We start from the raw sequence: 21,688 nt of genomic DNA on the forward strand, positions 1-21,688 counted from the left end.
CGCAGCTTAAATTTCTGAATTTACAGCATTCATTGTTCACTGTATTGTAATTAATAATACGTGAATAAGAGTATAGTATGTTATTATACACGTATCGTTATCAGTGATGTGTACATATAGTCACTGTTTTATGTATATGGTATGTGCATATACTTCATCAGCACACAGCAGTTCCAATTAAAAAAATTAAGAGCGAATTATTGAATCTAGCAATACACAAGGTCATGCTATACATTAGTGGAAAGTAATTCAAACAGATTTTGTAAGAAAAAGGCATGATGTATAGCATAACATTTGTAAATATTTATAATATACAGTAATACACTAATAATACTAGTTAGATTATTTGCAAAAAAGAATATTAAATTTATTTATTTTGGAGTATGTCAAATGTAATGATATAGGATAGAATGGTAATAGAATATTATACGTACGTATTTTTAAAAAAAATGACATGTAATGCTGTTCATTCTGAATAGGTACTTACATTTAAATATCGAAATTTAAATTTCGAAATATTTGGTATTTAAGAAAAAAAGATTATGTGTATCAGTTCATAAGCTGTTGCAATTACAATGCATATAATATGCCTAAAAGGCAGAAATTTAGTCAAAATAATGCACACAATCTGGTATTCAAATATTAACATGTAAAATTTAATAATTACCAATATCTACAAATCATGTAGCCACTTTGTTCTTGTTTAAGTACAAAATTAATTAATGATGTAATTAATAGTCACGATCAATATGTGAACAATTTTTGACAAAACATAATTTCTTTTTACTTTTACCTTTACATGTTTATATTTATAAAATATGATTATGTGCATAAAGTTGGTTTCTAATTTCAAAATTTTCAATGTTTTCAGATTAATTTATTTATATTTAATATGAGATAGTAAACAAGATTCGTCTGGAAAAAAAAGACTGAAGAACAGCGTCCTGTATATTATAATAAATTATGTTGTATCTTGTAGAATATTGTAAATAATATGTAATATAAAATTTCATATAAATATTTTTGATTTTTCTAAAAATGAGTGGTTATTTAATCTTAATTATGAACCTAATACTAACAATAAACTACTTCACAAGTGTTTTAACATTTTTATTTAAATTGTTAATTATACAAAGTTTTATAATAGGAATATCTTTTATGTTTAAGCAACGTGCATTACTTACTAGGAAGCTTGTGTTTCATTAACAAAAAGAAAAACATATTTAACATCTTTTTTTGACGTTTGATTAAAATGTAATACTTTATTCGTTATCATTGTATGCAATTTCATTGTGTTATTTAAAAGCATGTAAAAATATAAAAATTATGTGGAATTTCAAAGTTCAAGAGATCATGCAAATGTGAAATTTAATTTAGGTAAAGTAGCTTTAAGTTTTTCAATGAAGTATATTATAAATTAATGAGTACACATTACAAACTTAGCCTTTTAAGGATGATAATCCTGCTCTCATTATTTCATCGACCAAAAGAAGATTACTGGCAATGATTGTGCTGTAAATAAAAGATTAGTGCAGATTTCAGTAAGAACAATATTATCATTATAATATTTAACAAATTTTATATAACAATATACATACCAGGAGTTAACTATTTGTTTCTTTACATTATAGTTGTCGAAAATGTCAGCGTCTGCAGGTTTCAATGCCTCGCCACTTGAAATATCTAATCCTACCGGTTCACCTAATGTTGATCCCTCTTCTAATAATTTAACAATCGTGTCTTGTGCATCGAACCCACTGTTTATAGCTAAAAAAGAAAAAAAATATTAAACTGTAAATACAACAATAATTTGAAATTATTATTAATTTAAACATTTTATGTACCCAGAGTTTTTGGAATTACAAGTAAAGCTTCTGCATAAGCCTGCACACCTAAACGTTGCTTTCCTTTTACTTTTTCTTTGTATTGTTGAAGCGCTTGATTGGCAGCGACTTCAAAAGCACCAGCACCGGGTATAACAGCACGATCATCGATAGCATTCTTAATAGCTCTCAAACCATCTCGAACGGCATCCTTCAATTGCTCCAAAGTGTACTTATTTGGTCCCTAAAAATATTACAAAATTAAAAAGTAATAAATAAGTTAAAAAATAATAAAATTCAAATGTAGATTTACCTTTAATAAAATAGTTACAGAATTTGGTTTCTTGCATTCTTCTATGAATGTATATTTTGTCTCTCCCTATAATGAAATAAAATGAGGTATATTTATTGTTCCCTGCATACTGGCCAATCATTCAAATACTCTTTTTCAAGAATGCTTACCAAAACGTGCTCATACACAAGTCCAGCCCATCCTAAATGTTCTTCTTGTAAATCGTCCAGCGAATTCATGGCTTGACCACCACAGGCTAGTGCTAAACGCTCCATATTCCTGCGCTTTGCCCTTCGCAGGGCCAAAATATTTTCCTTGGCAAGCATATCCAAAGATGGAGGGTCAATACCTTTCTGATTTATGATAACTAACGATTTGTCTGTTCCATCACACAACTTCTTTTTTAATTCAATTATTTTCTTCACACGATTATCGATGAATTCACGTTCTGCTGCTACCAATTTTTCACGTTCTTCAGCAGTTTTATAGAAGAACCCACTGTTTACCTATATGAAAAATAATTTTGTTATTTTTAGATTTGTAAAAATACAATACTTAGATTGTGAATATTTATACAGATACATATTATTTTAAATTTATGTCTCATGAGTATATTTTAATTGCTAAATATCCACACTTTAATAATAAGTAATGTTATATTAACATAAGTCTAACATATTTACCTCACTTTTTTCGTATTCTAAACTAACATTGCAAGTCAAGATATAAGCATTTTCCACTCTCTTAGGCATGTCTGGATGCCTTGATCCATGATCAGTAACAATACCTCGAACAAGAGTAGTGTCTGCTGCAGTTCTATGCTGCATCTCCATGAGTTCAACCATGTGCAAATCAAGTTCATGGTCATCTTGTCGAATAGCCAAAACAGCATCTACACAAATCTCAGCAAGTTTTTCTGCTATAGTGGGATGAACTTTAGTTTTCAATGATGTTCTAGCAACACCCAACAATTTTTCTTTTGTAGGTTCAATTTGGATCTTTAGGGAATCCAATACTTCCAAAGTTTTGACTCTGGCTAATTCAAAGCCTTCTGTAAGCATTCTTGGGTGAAGGCCTTCTGATATATAAATATCTGCTTGTTTAAGGAGTTCTCCAATAACCAGCACTGTACTGGTTGTACCATCCCCAGTAACATCATCTTGAGCAGTAGATGCTCGGGCAATTAAAGAAGCCGTTGGATGTTGTATTTGCATTTCATGGAGTAACACATTGCCATCCTTTGTGATTTTAATGTCACCTGCTCCAGAAACCAACCTTAAAAAATTGAATATTAATGGTAATATTATAAAAATAATATAATGACAGTATATAATAGTAATATCTGCAGAAATTCAACATCAAATTAGAATCATAACAAATTATTATTTTTAATGCCGATTAATGATAAAAGTTTGCATAACAAACGATTCTATACTTTTAAATAATTTTAGATACAAGCATAAAATGTTAATCGAAAATCTTTACTTTTTCATTAAGTCATAATGCCGGCAGTTCGAGAAACATCAACCTTACCTAATAAGGATAATTCTGGCGAAATCGCAACAGAACACATAAATTTACTTTTATATGAAGAATTAGTAAATATAAAATATATTTTATAATATCATATTTATTTTTCTCTAATTCATCTACTCAAGTGAAATAAACATTTGAACAATTTACACGTGAGAATAAGTATACATACATTTTCATGGTGCCTTTCGGCCCAAGATTCGTCTTCATCACATCCTGAATACCTTTTGCGGCGGATATATTTACAGCTAATGCTTGGGTAGCTCTAGCAAATTCAGCTTTTGGATTTAACAAACTAATTGCAGCCATTTCGCAAATTTATAAGCACACTTCAATATACACTGCAAAACGTATTCGCTTCAACACACGTTAGCTTGTGCCAATGGTTTTCTACCAGTCTGAATGACACGATCATCAAATAAGCGATATTCAGGCTTAACCGTTTAGGGATTTTTATTCTGTTGCCTATTAAACGAATATGTGATATTTTAAGCAAAAATTAAAAATTTAGACGAAAATAAATTAAAATAGCTTAATACAGAAAATGGGGTAAAAACAGTAAACTTGTAATCTATCTACGAACGATTATAACTCTAGTTCCTATTTACTGATCTAGGGTTTTATCGGTTTCATTCATCTAGAACAATCCAAAGGATCACGTGAAAGATTACACACACTTCAGACACTTTACAAATTTAAATTATACATTAATTGAAATAATGGTATAGGATTTATAATTATTTAGGATTCTCTTGAATATTATCTTTATTCAATAATACTTTTCATAGAAATATGTGCGAATAAACAAATTTTTATTTTATGATATGATTCGAGATTGACGGCTTAATTTATAGGTGTCTCCACTCTGTAGATTGTGAATCCGCTTTAATGTAACGTATTTATTTCGTGCCATATTTTCACCGCGCAAATGTGAAATGATGATTTATAAACATTGCGAAAAATTTACAAGACACACAATCCGTTGACAGAACTTAACATTCAATTTTCTCGAAAATGAATAATATAGAAACAGAAATAAAGAAATGGATCGAATTAATTCAAATAGGAAAACTAGAAAAAGTAACGGAAGACATACAGGTCAGTTATAATTTTGATTTGTGATTTCATTATTTATACGTAATTCGAAACAAAAGCCACAAGTTTTATCATAATAATACAGTTTAAATTTTCACAGGCGACCACGTTCACTAACGTTGATAGGAGGATAAATAAACATATTTTTAAGCTATTGTTGTACCTTTCACACACTGCAGATAAGTGTGATAAACAAAACTATGTTATGGGAAAAGAGATTTACGAACTGACTTGTTCATTGTGTTTAATTTTGAGTGAAATTCCAGATAGCAATAAATTTGTCTCTAGTTTATTTCACATTGTTCGTTGCTTATTAGCAATGTCTATGTACAATGAAGCGCTTGTAGTTTGTTCTCATTTAAAAGCAGAAACTTTCATTTATTCTTGTGAAAATGTGAGTGATATACTAGTAAAGATAGCCTATTTATGGCATAATACCGGAAATAATGCATTTAATGCTTTACAAAAAAATTTGGATTCTAAATATTATTATGATTTAAAAGCTATTATAGAATGTGAATTAGAAATAATACACATAGTTTACGAAAGCTATACAAAACACTTACTTATGAAGATAAGTTCATATTTGGATAAAATTGCATCAATAAGTAAAGAACTTACTACTTGTTTTGAAGATTTCTATAAATTTGTAATCAAATATTTGAATCAAGCAAAACTTGTCTTGCATAAAGATGAAAAATATACTATAGCTCGACATATGCTTCACATAGTGAGCAGAATTGTATATGAAAATATTAATGAAAGAGGTTTCATAACTGTGATTACAGATTTAAGTATTGTAAGTGATCATTTTAAAAAGATTTTAATAGAGGATGAAGAATGCTACCAGTGTTTTCAGGAGTTTGAATCTCTATATCTTATACTTATGAAACCAGCTGACTGTTTAGTAGAAAAAGATGCTGAAGAAATTAAAGTGTTATGTAATAATTATATAAAAATCTCTGAAAAATATGGATATGCAGGACCTATTAAATGGACTACACTTAGTATAGTTCAAGTTCTCGAATCATTATTCATATATTGGGAGATATGCATGAGAACAGGGAAAAAGATGTTCCTCAAAAGTGGTGTTCTATTAGAAATAATGAATTTAGTTGAACACATAAATATATGTTTTATTAAACAAACATTAGATAAATGTAAAATTTGTCAAAATAATGAATGCATGATCAAACAAGACATATACAATGCAGTAGTAACACAAATTAGATGTCTCAATTTGATCAGTAAGCTTTCTAAAGATGATCTGCCAAAGGATGTATGTAGACTTGCTGTAAGATTTTTAGAACAAAGTGTAACACATATTTATCATATGAAAAAGTGCAAATGTAAATGTTGGACAAATTTGTGGTCCACTTGTAGTGCGCTAATTTATAATTTAGGTATAACATCTGAATGCTATTACAAAGAAAGTGTGTCTTTCTTTTCCTTGCTATGTAATTCTATTGTACACTTTGAGGGTGTTCAAGAGAAATCTCAATACATTAAACTTAAAAACCCAGTGTGTTCTACACTACATAGATTAAGTGCTCTTCACTATACTAATGGTATGTACAAAGAAGCTATGATTGCATCTGCATTAAATGCTTTATTAAGTTATAATGATGTAGATTCAAAAGCCTTTCGTATGTGGGCAAATATTAAATACAAACTTGCAACATCTAAGGAGACAACAGATATGACAATATTAGCTTGCCTGAGGGCAAATAAAGCAAAGCTGAAGGAATTCAAATTGTCCACTGAATTGTCTGAATATGACCTTGTTGAAATATGTTTGAGGGAAGCACAAGGTTTACAAGAAGCCAAAATAAATCTTTCAAATGCTCTTCTAAATGTTCTTACTGAAATGGTAGCATTGAAAGTATCTCCAGTACAGTATGCTCGTGTTGTTCAAATGTTAGCATATCACTTACTGCATTTTGATCATGATGAGAACATAATGGATTATCTTAAACAAGCTGTGTCTAAGTTAAGGGAAGCGAAAATAAATAAGTTTGTCCTATGTTTACAAGCCAATTTAGAATTTCATATTTTCGTTAATGAGCTACGGATTATGAGTAAGAAAACCCAAGTAGAAATGGAAAACACAAAATTTGCATTATATGCTCCAAAATCGTCAGAAGTTGCAGAGAACGAATCTCACGATGTAGTACCTACGTACACTATGATAAATATTAAACAGGATGCAACGATTATGAGGTACTTGCAGACACCAATAAAAAAATGGAATAAATGTTTCAAACAAAATATTGTAAGTGTAATAATAACTATTTAAGTTCAAAGTTCTGTTCATTATCTTATTTAATTTTTATTAATTACAGGAAGAGATTGTGAATGGTTATGAGCCAAAATTAATGCTTGACACGTTAATAATAGCTGGTGAATATGCTCATTTGTATCACTATCAAGAATGTGAAATCAATATATGGAAAATTGCATATAAATTAGCATCTGAATTACAAGATAATCGTGCAATGATTTATGGTATGAATATTTAAATATTATCTTCTGAAACTAAATACACATAATAATATTTACAGAATATGAATGACATTTTTCCTATTAGTCATAGGCCGTAGTATATCCCTAAGAAATATCAATCATGACTGGATTAATACTGCCAAAGAATTAACTCTCAAACTTAAAGATAACAATGATGAAGATATAAATTACGCAATTGCTGTTTTTTGGATAAGTTTATCAGATTATTACTTTGAATGTAACATGGTAAGTTAATTATTTACAAATTGTTAACAGCATAACAAATTTTTACACGAACATACTTTATATCTAGTATGATGAAGCCAGGAAACTGCTTGATGATTTCAAAAAACTGCCAGGAATTTCGTTCTTCTCTAATATAGCTGTATATTTATACAGTCTAGATAGAATCCTGTACAATTGTTATTTATACAAAGAGAATATCAAGCACCAAGAGTATACTCGATACATAGTTGAAACTTTGTATACATTGATCCATTTGAACGAGGAGCTCACTGTGAGGAAATGTAATTTTTTAATTTACTCAATTAATTTTCCCAAGTATATAGATACACGTTTTTTCATATTGTTTTAAAATTTTTCAGGGAAACCACAAGACAAACATCTGTTCAGCTTTGACATACTCTTGTCGGCAACAGTTAATCTATCATTACGAATGAACAGCTTATTATCCTTTCGAGAAATAGGCGCTCACTTGGTTCGACGATTGAAAACGGCACAAACATTAGGAGCTACCTTAAGAGTCGTAGAGATATTAAAATCACTTTGTTACATTGATTTGTCACGTTCACAGTTAAGCGATTGTGAAGTAAAACTTCAAGGGTTGGAGCACATTTTAAATATTGAAACATTTAAAACATCCATGAATAACAATTCAACAAAAGTCGCTACAGAAAATTTATTTATGACGCCTACTCGAGTTGTTGATCCTGTGAGAGATATCCCTAGGAACGATGCCTCACCAGTTCTCAGAAACAAAGTCTTTGAACTTCCTGAATTTATATGCCATTCAAATTGTGACTGTTATGCTTGCCAAAATGTGTCATATCGCTATTTAGTATTTATAACTACGCATATTAGGGCCCAATTGTATGCGTTACAACAAAATTTTACAATGTCCTTGCAACACTTTCATGGTGCATTCAAAATAAAAGAAAATTTAAAGAAAATAGAAAGGTGGACGACAAAAGAGAAAAACGGACATATGTCTTGGCAGGAACGTTTTTACTGTATAGATTATGTACTGTTACTGATCAATTTTGCCTACTTTTTGAACAGTTACTCGAAAACAGAACAGGACAGAGTAGCAGACGTTATTCTCTTAGCGATTGAAATGTGTGACGTGTACAAATTAAAGGGACATCCAATTTACATGTTGATTAAGGAGCTCATGTTTGATGAACGTTTTCAGAAGATGTTCACCACTTCCGATTATTCTTGTGAGTATACTTATATAAATAATTAAAAGCTAATTGTTATTGTCTTAACCCGGTATATTATATTTTTTTGTTGCAGTGTTTACTGTTCCTGATTCTTCTAACATTGATATTAGTAAATACGTGCAAAAATCTAAAGTTGAAGACAGTATTTGTCTTACACCAACTATTAGTAATCCTAGAGTAAAAAAAGCAGCTAGTTTACGACGTAATCGGACACCTCCACTTTTAAAGTTATCTAAAATCAGTATGAATTTTAGTGATGATGAAGACATCAGTACTTCACCACCTTCTGCACCTAGAAGAACAAGGTCGAATAATAGAATAACAAGAAGAAAACTTTTAGACGAAGAATATTCAGAGAACTCTAGTCAAACAAAAGAAAAAACAGAAGAATCACAAAACATATCATTTTTAAAAGAGTTTATGAATTTAAAAGAAAGCAATTTTAATAATATCTGCATGAGGGACATTGTAAATAAAATGGTATTATTGGTGCCAAGTATTTCAGAATATTTAACTATAACGGTAGAAAGCATGGATGCACCTGTTACGAATGAAAGTATTAAAGAATTAATAAAAATGATAGAACATTTTCAAACGACGGTATCTTCAAAAAAACAAATTAGAAGAACGCGGTATTCGAAACAGTCAGTATCAAATGACAATACTAAAATCGATGAATTCATCACATTCTTTAAAGATTTAACCATTAATGAGCAAAAGGATAATACTGATTTAATAAACAAAAATGATTTAATATCTGAACCTAACATGGTATCGCACGCCTCTTCGCACCATAAGCCTCGTAGAACAAGTGAACAAAATAAGAAGGAAAGATTGAATCAAAATAATTTACCTCTTATCACATGTAATAAAGTAGATGAGTTAAAGAAAACGTGCGCTGGAGAAAACTCAAGATCAAGAATTACCAGAAATTCCATAAAACGTTCTATGAAACTTCCAAGAAACGAATAATTCAAAAAATGGAAAATCTAAAAAGAAATTATTGTTATAACATTATATTAATGTAATGAAGAAAATACTGTATTTTTTATAAAGACAATTTGTAATAAAATTAATTAAAAATGACAAAAAAAGTATTTTATCCTTTCCACTTCAATCTTTTATAAGTCTTATAATTAGTAATTGCATATAATAAATTAAAACGTTCAGATTCTTAAAAAATATTTATTATAATATAAGAAGGTTGTGTGTATGAAACAATGTGTAATATTAGTACAAAAACAGCAGTTATTGTTATTATTACAATTATTTATTAAAATATTTCACATATATACAGATTCAGTAAAAAATAGTTAGAGCTTAAATCACTTAATCATTTGAGTAGTCACGGATGCTCGTCGTGAAAACACGTTCAAAAAGTGCCAAATGTAATATAATCGTACCTCTCCTATGATAGAATTTGTGCGCATCAATTGACTGAATTAGGGGACGTAATAGCACTTTTTGGTATGGAGCTCAAAGAGTTAAAACGATGATTCAAATGAAGATGTTTACTATTCTACCCATTTTGTTTTATAATTATTATACTTCATAAATAACTGTATTTGTTTCAATTAAATACTTTACAAACTACCTCTTAATATTTTCAAAAAAAAATTTTCTCCATAAACATCTTTTTTACCATCCTAAGTATCACACAAATTTTTAAATTGTTACGTAGCATGACGAATAATAATAAATAAATTTTTTTCATTACAATCTAAATGAAAATTTACATAATGTACTTTGTAATCTCGTAAAACGAAAAATCAATTATGAAAAATTACATAAAAATTGTTTGTATTAGACTGTATGAAATGTTATGAATAATTAACGCAAACGATATTCAAACATGTGCAAAATTAACAATTAATAAAGGAAATATTTTTATATAATTTATCATAATGTTTAAATTGAAACCATTTTACGACATAACGAATCCATGCGATTGAAAGAATAAAAGATTTGTTCTATGCCAATAAAATTATTCAGAACATTTGATATTATTACAAATCCAATTCTTTCCGAAAATGTTTATTCATGATAAAAATGATTTCACTGCAGATGTACGTTTCACATATCCTTTTCTTGTATTAAATGCATAATGCATAAATAAACATAAAGTGGAAATGCACGTTGTACAAAGGCATGCATGATGCATACAATGTATACTGTACATAAACATACTATGTACCCACATTGTACAATGTTCTGTTCTCATTTCTTGCACAAATTTAGAAAAGAAAAGAAAAAGAAAAAAACTATTTACACTGAACATGTAATCTTTCATGAATTAAAAAAAAAAAAAATGTAAATGTTATACATTAATAAGAAGAAATAGCAACTATAGAAAATAATGGCATGATTTTGTTTTCTTAGTTCAAAATATGTCCTGTAAAATTGTATTATGAACAGTATAAGTTGTTTTACAATTTCGATTTTGATAAAAGCAAAGAATAGTCATTAATAATAACGAAGATCATAGTTACAGACAAACCGTATTTTTGTACATATTCTTACCTACTTTCCTCTATAAAAAAAAATAATAGAGAAAGAACAAGAATTTTCTCTACTCCAAATATTCATTAACGTCAAATTATAGCTTGTAAGTTTGCAGTGAAATGCTAAGTAGTAAATAGTGAACATTATAAATCACAACATGATAATGTAACAAAAAAGTAAGCTGTAAGAAAAGCTATTTTATCGTGAAACATAAAAGAATCATTCTCTGTCATTTTAAACGATTCATTCATGCCTGTGTATTAGAAGATTGACTGCATTATGATTGTAAATGTATGTATATTCACGTCTTGCTTGCCATACGAAAATAATACAAATCAAAGTTATAGTAGTAATCTCTGATCACAGTCTACAAATGGGTATAATTTAATTCAGTATTCACAGAACATTCGTCTTTCTTTTGCTTAAGATTCAAACTTCTTATTGTATCTTCTTGATTCTTAGCTAATTCCATCAAAGCTAGAGCGCCTAACCATTTTTGACTATCCTCTTGAGTTGGTAACTTTACAAGATTAGTTTTCTCCTTAACAACGACCACCTTTGTGCCTACTTCAGATTCCACTGATGATATTTTTGAAACAGTATCTTTGTTGTTGCTGTTATTGTTGCTGTTACAACTTCCAGCTAACATTAAGACTGTTGGTCTTGTTCTGTTTTCTGTGATATGAGAATTTGTGAATGTATCCTGTTTAGATATTTCATTTGGAATAAAATTTTTAATTTTGATATTCGGCTGATTCAACAGAGATTGAGAGGATTCCTTTGCTACATCGTTGTCCCAATATACGTGATTTGGATTCTCAGAAGATTCAACCTTGGGAGTAGTATGATTGATGTTAGGTGTAATTTGGTGTATGGTATTAGTAAAGTTATTTGTATTAGGTAGCGAAGAATTCCAAATAGTTTGAGACAATGTATTTGATGTTTCAAACCCATACTTTTGTTCTTCCTTTACAGGTTGTTCTAGAGATTCATTGTCAGTAGGTGTAATCCAAGATACATGAGCAGGCATGAAAGATGTATCTAATTCTGATTTTGTAATTTCAATTTCTTTGCATGTGGTTAAACATGAGATATCGGACATAGTAGGCAAATTATTAGTGGATGCACTCCACTGCATTTGATTACCATTAGTCTTCGATGAAGTGGTAACTGGTACATTAATAGGCTTAACATCCCAATTTAGAGGTTTGGCTAATTGCTGTTCCAAACAAGCTTCACGTAGCCATCTTTTCTTTGGCTGGAGTCTGTCTAATGGTCTCCTCAAAGGAGTAATCGCTAATTTTGTTGATATTTCCTCATCCTCAGATGTCTGTAATACAGTACACGCCTCTGCTGGGTCTTCATCTTGACTTTCTTCTTGGCTATCCTGACTTTCTCCGCAATAAAGTCGTTGATTAGAAGACTTACAATCTAAATTTTCCTGTTCTCCTGTAGCATCCATCATTAAACCTTTTCTAGATTTAATTCTTTTATGATTTTCTGAACTGCTTTTCCATGTTTTCTTTTTACGATCATTTTTTCCTGTCGGTGTTCTGTCTTCGCGTTCTCTTGACATTTTATAACGTTCTAACCATCTGCTAACATCATGGGGTAATTCTGTATTTTCTGACACTGGCTTCAACACAAAATCATCAGAACGGGTGAGGGTAGCATATGGATGATCAGGACAATGTCTGTTTGCATGTGTAAATCTCATTTCACAACCAGGTTCTGTACATAGAAAAGGCTTTTCTCCAGTGTGTAATCGTTGATGAGTTTTCAATTGTCCTGATTGTGTGAAAGCTTTTGAACATCCTGGATAATCACAAGGATATGGGCGTTCTCCTGAAATAATAATTATTTTTTTATAGTATGAAATTTATCTTCTGAAACTTATTTATATTATATTAACATATTACACACAGTATATTAACATTTTTTGTCATTATAGACACTAATGATCAACAATTGAATTTACAATGTTTTGATAAAACACTTACAATAAATAACTCATTAGCTTGTCAATTTTTTGGTAATATGCATAAGAACATTCTATACATTCTCAAACATCATTAAATAATTGAATTTATTAAACTATAAAACTAGTCTGGACCTTCAATTACCAAATTTAATTGTAACAACTTCACAATTATAGTTCAAGTATTTCATAATTTGTAAAAAATAAGAAACAAATATTTTTTCTAATTTTAGAAGTAGATAGAATACAAAAATGACTCATATCATGTTATTTTTTTCTAAATAAAGGATATTTCAGGACAATATTTTGGCAGAAAGATTTTCAATGTTTAAAGCAATTATATATTATTTCTACAATAAAAAGAATAGAACTCCATTTATATGGACCTGGCAGGAGACAAATATATAGGTTCATATAACCATGTCATTTATACAATAGGAATCCACTTAATTTTCAATTCTGTCCATGAGCAATGATTTTTTATGTAATTAATAAAAGTTCATTTTCACCTAAATTCATCTATCTAAGAATAAAATATTTAAGTAAATGGTTAAAAAAATTTTTTTTGTAAATATACCTTTTACTAAATATAAAAAAAATTAGTTATGTTAATTTCGATTAAAGATTTTCACAAACGCGAACTGTTTCGATATTGTAAATCGTTTACGTGTAATTCAGGTTGTTCTTCCATTTAATAGCTACAGTTCTCAGACGTTCCTCTAACTAAAGCGATGCTCGGCAGTAGTTCAGAAAATAGAAGCTCAGCTATAAATCCAGTAGATCAAACACTAACTAAAATTTCGTTCGTACAAACGTAGCTCCACTATAATGGCATTCCTCGTAAAACGTTACGCGGTGTCACGCCATTCACATGCTTCGCTGTAAGCCTCCATGGGTAAGCCATTTAACTATTTAAAGTACGCATCATGGCGATTGGCGGGACGCGTGACCGCACGGAAGCTGTGCGCTATTTCCCCGAGATCGTACGGCTTCTCCCCTTACCCACCATTCTTCTCACAGAAACTTCTGCCAAAATACCGCGTAGAATTGTACGGTAGGGCTAAACAGATACCCGAACGCCAACGTGACCAAGCGTGAACGTACCTGTGTGAGTGCGCAGATGAGCCTGCAGGCTTTTCTCCCGTGGAAAGACTCGACTGCAGTAGGTGCACTTTATGCTGCTCGGCGAGGTGCTCCCTTGCATCATCAGGTTCGAAAGGGCGTCCGCCCTCGGCCGTCCACGGCGATGACTTTCAGAGCCGCTTGAACGTGATCGTGGTCCGGTTCGCGTAGCCGCCGCATTGTGCTCTCTGTATTCAGGCGAGGAGCATGAACTGCCCGGGCTGAGGTTCACGTTCCTCGCCTCCTCGCCCCAATTCCACGGATAGAGCATCGTGTCGCACATCGGCGGGCTACACGGCAACGCTTCCGTCAATGGACGCGACTCACGCTTCGGCGTGTGCAATTCCATTTCCATGCGTTTTTCGCTTTGCTGCACACGATTCGGCGACCACCTTAAAAGCCAGTGTTACCGCGATCACCTTTTCTCTTTTCTTTCTCCCTCTCTCCCTTTCTGTCTTTCTCTCTCTTACCAGAGAGAGCACCCTCCGCGTGTGCCGCGTGCAACTGGTAAACCGCCAAAACGAGTTTATACCGGTGCGTGACGTACGGTGTTATAACGAATATTCTATGACAGATAGGTACGAATTTTTCGCGTGAAACTTAATTTCGATACGGGGGAACCGTAATATCGAGGCTTATGGAGAGAAATTTTTCTCGTAGCACAACACTGACGATGAAATCACACCTTCGCCCGCTTCTTGTATCGTTGGCATCGTCGTAACGACTGTTTCTACACGCGGCTTGATTTCGATGCGCGCGCATCTGTTCCCTCGTCGTTGCGCAGCCAATGAGAAGCTTGATAGGAAAATATGGCGCTCTAGCTAGTGATTTTAGTTACTTCGGTAGTTTTGTATTGACAACTGAGACGTAAAAGCAAAACATTAATAAATTCTAATGAAATTATTTATTATTTCTTTCTGATTTATTGTATTCCTGAATCTTAACCATTAAACTTTATTGGGGTTTCTGATTTCTGACTGCGCAAAGCGTTTATCTTAGCATTTACTATCTCATGAAAATGCTGCATGAGGAATTAATAAATATTCAAGTTTATAATACAGTCTGTGAATTGTTTGTAATACGGATTGTTAGAGATTATCTAAGCAATCATATAATAGAATAAATATTACAATATTATTGCGATATCGTAATAATACTCCTAATAAAATTTAAATTTGTTGTATCTGCGTCTTATGTAACCCGAAAAATGTAATGATATTTTATCTACTTTGGACTAAAACGCAAAAGAATAAGAAAACTATTTCCTTTTTCCTGAATCGTAGAAATGATACTTCAAATAAAGTTTATCTTAATATTAAAGATATACAAGAAAAAAAAGATCAAGGAATGAATAGATTATTCTCTTCTTCAACAAGATATTTTAAATTGCAACCACTAAAAAAAGTTAAGATCAAAATACGAACCTCTGCAGAATGCGCAAATGAACTGTAGATAGTGTATGTAGAATCTAAAATTCGCGGGCTGTATCGAAATCTTTCGATCACATACCGGCAATTTTTATTCTCATTCGATCATTACGAAATACGATAATACGACCGAAATAGCGTGTGATTGTATGAAAACATTATTGTACGGTAATAAGATAAAGTCACAGAAGATAAAAAAAATCCGTTTGGCTGTTCGTAGAGTAATTCATGGAAATAATGCCGATTTCTTTGAGAACGACAGCTAGGGGAACCGCGTTGTATTAACGCTGGATAATAGTTATTTTAAAAAGGCGATGCGATTAAAATTAAAGACTCGATTTTAGACGGCGTTTTTCACTCGGAAAACGTATAAAATTAACGATATAAGAAATATTGGTGGGGGAGGTGGCGCGCTGGGTGCAAGACAATTATGCGGTCCCTCTCCGGGCACAGCAGACCTCGTGGTGGACTATCTCCGGGCTCGGCCATATTGAAATATTGAATGTCTCTGTTACACAAGGGCTCAAGGGTAGCCGTGAAATTTTCGCGTGATCCTCGACGAAGAGAGGATAAGGAACATCATGGAGAGCACGTACAGCATCGCCGTTAACAATAAGTTCTCGTTGCCGTCGTTGCGCGACGACGAGGACCCGCACGAGAAGTTGAATAAGTTGCAAGAGGAACAGGAACAAAAGAAGGAAGCCAGGAAAAAGGAGAAGCTTTCAGAGAAGGAGAATAAGAGTAAGCAGCCGGACGCGCAAAAGGGAACCGGCAACAAAACGCAGAAAAGCCGCGTGATTAAGGACGCGCAGCAACCAGCGTCTAAGGTGCAGGATCAAAAGAAAGATCAAGGTTAGTCATTTTTCGTTGCGTTCGCTCGCCTCGTGCGCGCGGTATTATGGCCGTTGCTCTGGTTCCCTCGTGGGTCCATGTGCTTTTGATATTTTGCCGCACGTATTTCGTAAATTTCCCGCTAACAGCAACCGACTCGCCCCATTTTCTTCTTTAATTCGTATTATTTGCCAGGGACGCGACTTTTTGTCGAGAAATTGCGGCTCCAACTTGTATATTTCACTCGATTTTTCGACAATTTCCCCGTGCCGCATAGTGTGGAATTCATTTCGTACTGTAAAAATAGAATTCACCGACGATGACCCCACGTGTCGTTTAACGAATAATTATGGTAAAATTATTGAATTTATTCAGAAATCTTTTATAACCATGTGTAAATTAACACGCTCTGTGTAATCTTTCCACCTTTTTGGTAGTTTCCTGTAACAAATAGTTTAGAAAGTCATTCTTATGTATTGACTCGTAATTTGAAACTTCTACTCAAATTGTGAATTATAAATAGTTATACAGAGATTGGAATATTTTGATTTTTTAAAATTATTTTCTTAACTAGTGGTATTTATTAATTTAAATGCTTGAGGAATATATATTTATATATAATTTTTTAATTTTATTCTATATTTTTATTGGTTTTATGAATGTAGGAAAAATTTACTATACTTCTGACTAATAGAAGTATTTTCAAAATAAGTGTAGCATAAATCCAATATTTTCCAACTAAGGTGGAAATTAGTTTTTTGCGCACTTTTAGGTATCGTATTATGAAAACGAATTGATATTAAAATTTTTGTATGAAAACCAATGAAATTCGTTTTTATAATATGAAGATAAATTTCTTATGAATTCTATTAAAAATTGGACATACTGCTAAAATAGAAATTGAAAAAAATTGGTCATTAAGATATCTTTGTACTTGCTCTTAAAACTCAATAAAAGTCTAATTTATATGTGATATCATAATACAAAATTTAAGACAAGGTACAAAAATCTATGCAAGAACATGCTGTATTTCAATTACTTGTTAATTAAAAAATAAAGAAAATTTATGCATGAATGTGGTATTTTATAATAATTGCTTTATATTTTTCATTCATTCTGTTACAATTATCCAGTATTGTCAATCACTCGTAAGAAGGATTAACAAACATTTCCTATTATATTATATTATTATATTGTAAATTAGTTCTAAAAGCATAATACTATTTAACGCTCCAAATACCAATAATTTTCTTTTACTCATTTATAGTTTTCTAACTTACGAATTATATACATAATAGGAGACAAAAAGCCCCCACAATCGAGAACTGGTGGTGGAGACCACAAGGTCAAGTTTGGTGGTGAGAGCAGGGAAGAGCGTAATAACAGGCGTAATCGTGAGGATGGTGAAAGAACACCTCGCGGTCAGGGCGAAATAAGACGCGGACCTCCTGGGTTTGTATAAAAAAAATAGTTATTTCATAGTTAAATAAAATATTATTTCTTCTAATTTTATGTATTCTGTTCTATTTTTTAGCGAGGGACGCGAAACTCGAGAATTCCGAAATTCTAATGACACTCAACGTGGAGAATATGGTGAACGTAGGGGTCGTGGTGGAATGCGAGGTATGAGTCGTGGACGTGGAGGGTTGCGTGGCCGAGGTGGATACGATAGCCGTGGAAAACGCGAATTTGATCGTCAGTCTGGATCTGATAAAACGTAATTTTCTATTACTGTCAGTGTTTAATTTTCGAATGTCTACTTGATTAAAATGTTAACTGTGTGTGTATGTGTTTATTTATAAAGCGGAATTAAACCAGTGGATAAGAAAGATGGTGCTGGTAGCCATAACTGGGGTACTCATAACGATGAGATTGAGTAAGTATACCATTCTAAAAGATATTTATAATTCAAGAAACAAGTAGAAAGTTGGAATACCTTAATTTTTTATTTTTTGCTACTTTTAGGGAAAGTTTGAATCAAGAGAGTCAAGATTGGGCCAATGAGAAACCTGATGCCGAAGCTAATCCACCACCCGCAGAAGTAAAAGAAGGAGAAACAAATGCAGAGAACGTGGAAGAGAAACCAGTTGAAGAAGAATCGCGGGAGTTAACATTGGACGAATGGAAAGCTCTACGTAACAATAGAGCGAAGCCTCAGTATAATTTGCGCAAAGCCGGAGAAGGTGAAGATTTGTCTCGCTGGAAGAAGATGTATGCACTTGAAAGGAAGAAAGAGGGCGTAGACGACGAGGATGACGATGAAGAGGATTATGATGCTGCAGCAGAGTATCCTCAGCGTGTTGGAAGGCAAAAACGCGTGTTAGGCATTGAGATACAGTTCAGTGATTCTCGACGCGGTGCTGGTGGACGCGGTCGAGGACGAGGTCGTGGAGAACGTGCCAACAGTCGTGGATTCGGTGGAAGTCGTGGTGGTGGTGGTGGTGGTGGTGGTGGTCCTAGAGATGGAGATACTCGTGGTCCGGTAAGTATTTTTATAAAAATTTCTGACCTCATAGGAATCTTTTCTTTTTCACCAACAATTTTGTAACTAAATTGCATCTTGAATTTATAGCCTTCACAAACCGAACAAAGGTCGCCTCGAGGACGTCAAAACGCTCCAAAAGTGGATGACGAGAATGACTTTCCTTCATTGGGATAGGTGGTTTCGCTCAATATCCACACAGTATCCCATCATTACCACAGATAAAAATTACCACTAATATTGAAAACAAGAAAATATTGCTGTAAACATTTTTGCGTCAGTGACAACGTTAACCGCATAATACAGTACAATCGGCTAATAAATATCGTGTTGTACTATCACAAATGCATCTCTAGTTTTTTGACCAATCGCATGCAGTCGACAACATGTGGTTAGTAGGATTGATAATGCATTTGTAGTAGTACTGTACGATGTGTTTGAATTGATTGCACATCTTTATAAAATGAAATACGTAATTTTATTCAACCAATAAATCGTGTAGCGTTTGACCGCGCTATTTACAATATCGGCACGTTGACCTATACAACATACAACAACAGAAACGAAATCGCATGATGTGAACACGTAGAAATATAACAGATCCTTTTTTTGTACTTGTAACAATTCAGTTTGTCCGTAACTAGTATTCAGAGCTAGTTGACAGATAAACGATAATAAGAACGAGGCTGGAAGAATATGTATTCATGGATTTACTGATAAATCACAAACTAGATTGACACCAGACAAAGGATACGGACTGAAAGACTTTATGCGGACCAGGAGGAATATAAATATCAGAAGGATATTCACTGTACACGATAGTTCGAAGCTGCTTAAATCCGAATGAAACACACAGAGTTCCAAATGGAAAAATAAAATGTATTCCATCTACGCGAAGAGTCGTGGCGCGTTCCGTCTCGACTTTTCATTTTTGATGTGTCGTGTATTGAAGGCCTAAGGAGGCTGACCATAGCACCGACGTTCTCGTAAACACACGTGTATAAATAACTGTTAGGCGGTAAATTTTAAACATTCTTTCTGTTTTATAATTTTTATACGGTGTTAAGAGAAGCCTTCCTTGTAATTGACAAGTGGTTACTTGTCGTGCATATAAAAAAAAACATAAGGGACTTTTAAAAGCGTGTATTTCTATCTAAGATGAACATCTCTGATAATTAAAAGTGTTTACTTAGATATTATTAAGTCTGGCTTACATAGAACTATATATAATATAGAGAGAGAGAAAGATTTTTTCCTTTCAAAGATGTAACCGGTCTGTAAGAAGTTTAACATTTAAGTAAACATTATACACATACACACAGCTTTACATATATATATTGTATTAACGAATTTAAGAGAGCGATTGAGACATACATTTTGAGAGGGATGATAGAACGAATCCAGTCTTATATAGTTATGTTTATTATGCATCAATCATCATGTTCTATACGATCCGCTACATTAGTTATCTTATTGTATTTGTTACATGTAAAATGAACGACACTCTGCAGCCAAAAAAAAGGACTCAAACCCTCTCCATAATGCGAAAACGTTATGAAGCTGTTTTGAAGCTTAGGTATACGTGTAAATAACATGATATTTACAATAATAAAATCGTGACCACTTGAGTCACTTTGGACTTGACTACTTAACCAGTCGACTTACGAAAGAAAGATGGAAAAAAGGTTTTTATTTGTGCAGTATGTAAAGAAATGTGAGTACAAAAGAAACAGCAAAAAAGTGTGTACCATCTTACATCGAAGCCTTTACGTCACAAAAGGCGCATGATGAGAAATTGGGCGTCACTGAAAGCTAAAAAAAAAGAGAAAAATATGAGAGGTGCTGTACCCAATAAAGTTATGAGTCAAATTTCATTGTAAGCATCTTGTTATTGAAATAATATCGGTTACAGATATTGCGTTTCGATCTTTTTTTTTTTTTTTAATTTTTTATATTTGCACAATGAAAGGATAGAATTCATGAGGAACCATACGTTACAGTTAAATAATTTTTCGTTGATTATTACAATTTTGGCAAATTTAAACGTTACAGATTTGCTTTAAACAAAGCATTTCTTATATTTTGTTTCCTTTTACGGGTCATAAACTGTATTGACCGATTAAAGGAATATCAAATACATTTAGTCAAGGAAATCGATTACGTACTATGTTTTTTCAAATCTTGCGCACTTAGAAGTTCAGTACGCGGTGGTATCGACCATTTTAATGAAATTTAATTTTGATAAAATATGCGTGATAGGCGCTGGGGACGGCATTAAAGAAGCCTCGAATTTTAATTTTATAAAGCGAAAGTAATACTTTTAAATAAATTCTAATTTAGATAAAATATGTTCGAAAATTGTATTAGTAATACATAGATAGCAAAAATGGTATTTTCGATAGAATCAAATTTTTATAACTCATTGAAAACGTTTTTATTTTACTGTGTCATTTGTATTTAAATAGTTCGTACTCCATTTATTTAAATACATTATCTACAACAATTTAAATTTTACACAAACTGCAAAAGAATTGAAGAAATAATTTTAATGTTTATGGCTATATGATTAATATTTTCACGCTTAATTATTAATATCCCTTTAAAAATATAGGATCTGCAAAGGTAAGGTTTAATTTAA

The 21,688-nt window shown here is 32.1% G+C and overlaps 4 protein-coding genes across 4 annotated transcripts; 2 read left to right on the top strand and 2 right to left on the bottom strand.

Moving 5' to 3' along the window:
* Window positions 1-1,120: 1,120 nt before the first annotated feature.
* Window positions 1,121-4,203, bottom strand: Cct6 (chaperonin containing TCP1 subunit 6). Its single transcript, XM_076375058.1, has 7 exons — window positions 3,821-4,203; window positions 2,799-3,390; window positions 2,286-2,621; window positions 2,137-2,202; window positions 1,845-2,067; window positions 1,599-1,767; window positions 1,121-1,512 (listed from the first exon to the last, which is right to left on the bottom strand). Exons 1-7 carry the CDS (start codon window positions 3,955-3,957, stop codon window positions 1,440-1,442), a joined length of 1,596 nt encoding a protein of 531 aa, XP_076231173.1. The 5' UTR covers window positions 3,958-4,203; the 3' UTR covers window positions 1,121-1,439.
* Window positions 4,204-4,662: 459 nt separating this feature from the next.
* LOC143176991 (uncharacterized) lies at window positions 4,663-9,780 on the top strand. Its single transcript, XM_076374691.1, has 7 exons — window positions 4,663-4,746; window positions 4,844-7,015; window positions 7,086-7,248; window positions 7,331-7,491; window positions 7,559-7,772; window positions 7,851-8,705; window positions 8,782-9,780. The coding sequence occupies exons 1-7, from the start codon at window positions 4,663-4,665 to the stop codon at window positions 9,678-9,680; spliced, it is 4,548 nt and encodes a 1,515-aa protein (XP_076230806.1). The 3' UTR covers window positions 9,681-9,780.
* A 104-nt stretch (window positions 9,781-9,884) lies between these two features.
* LOC143188837 (uncharacterized) lies at window positions 9,885-14,949 on the bottom strand. The gene is made up of 2 exons (XM_076393307.1): window positions 14,293-14,949; window positions 9,885-13,055 (listed from the first exon to the last, which is right to left on the bottom strand). The coding sequence occupies exons 1-2, from the start codon at window positions 14,663-14,665 to the stop codon at window positions 11,578-11,580; spliced, it is 1,851 nt and encodes a 616-aa protein (XP_076249422.1). The 5' UTR covers window positions 14,666-14,949; the 3' UTR covers window positions 9,885-11,577.
* Window positions 14,950-16,218: 1,269 nt separating this feature from the next.
* LOC143177043 (uncharacterized) lies at window positions 16,219-20,924 on the top strand. Its single transcript, XM_076374798.1, has 6 exons — window positions 16,219-16,589; window positions 17,867-18,020; window positions 18,103-18,285; window positions 18,373-18,444; window positions 18,534-19,050; window positions 19,141-20,924. The coding sequence occupies exons 1-6, from the start codon at window positions 16,319-16,321 to the stop codon at window positions 19,225-19,227; spliced, it is 1,284 nt and encodes a 427-aa protein (XP_076230913.1). The 5' UTR covers window positions 16,219-16,318; the 3' UTR covers window positions 19,228-20,924.
* Window positions 20,925-21,688: the final 764 nt, after the last annotated feature.

Source organism: Calliopsis andreniformis, chromosome 3, assembly GCF_051401765.1.
Source record: "Calliopsis andreniformis isolate RMS-2024a chromosome 3, iyCalAndr_principal, whole genome shotgun sequence".
In the NCBI taxonomy this organism is placed as follows: Eukaryota; Metazoa; Arthropoda; class Insecta; order Hymenoptera; family Andrenidae; genus Calliopsis; species Calliopsis andreniformis.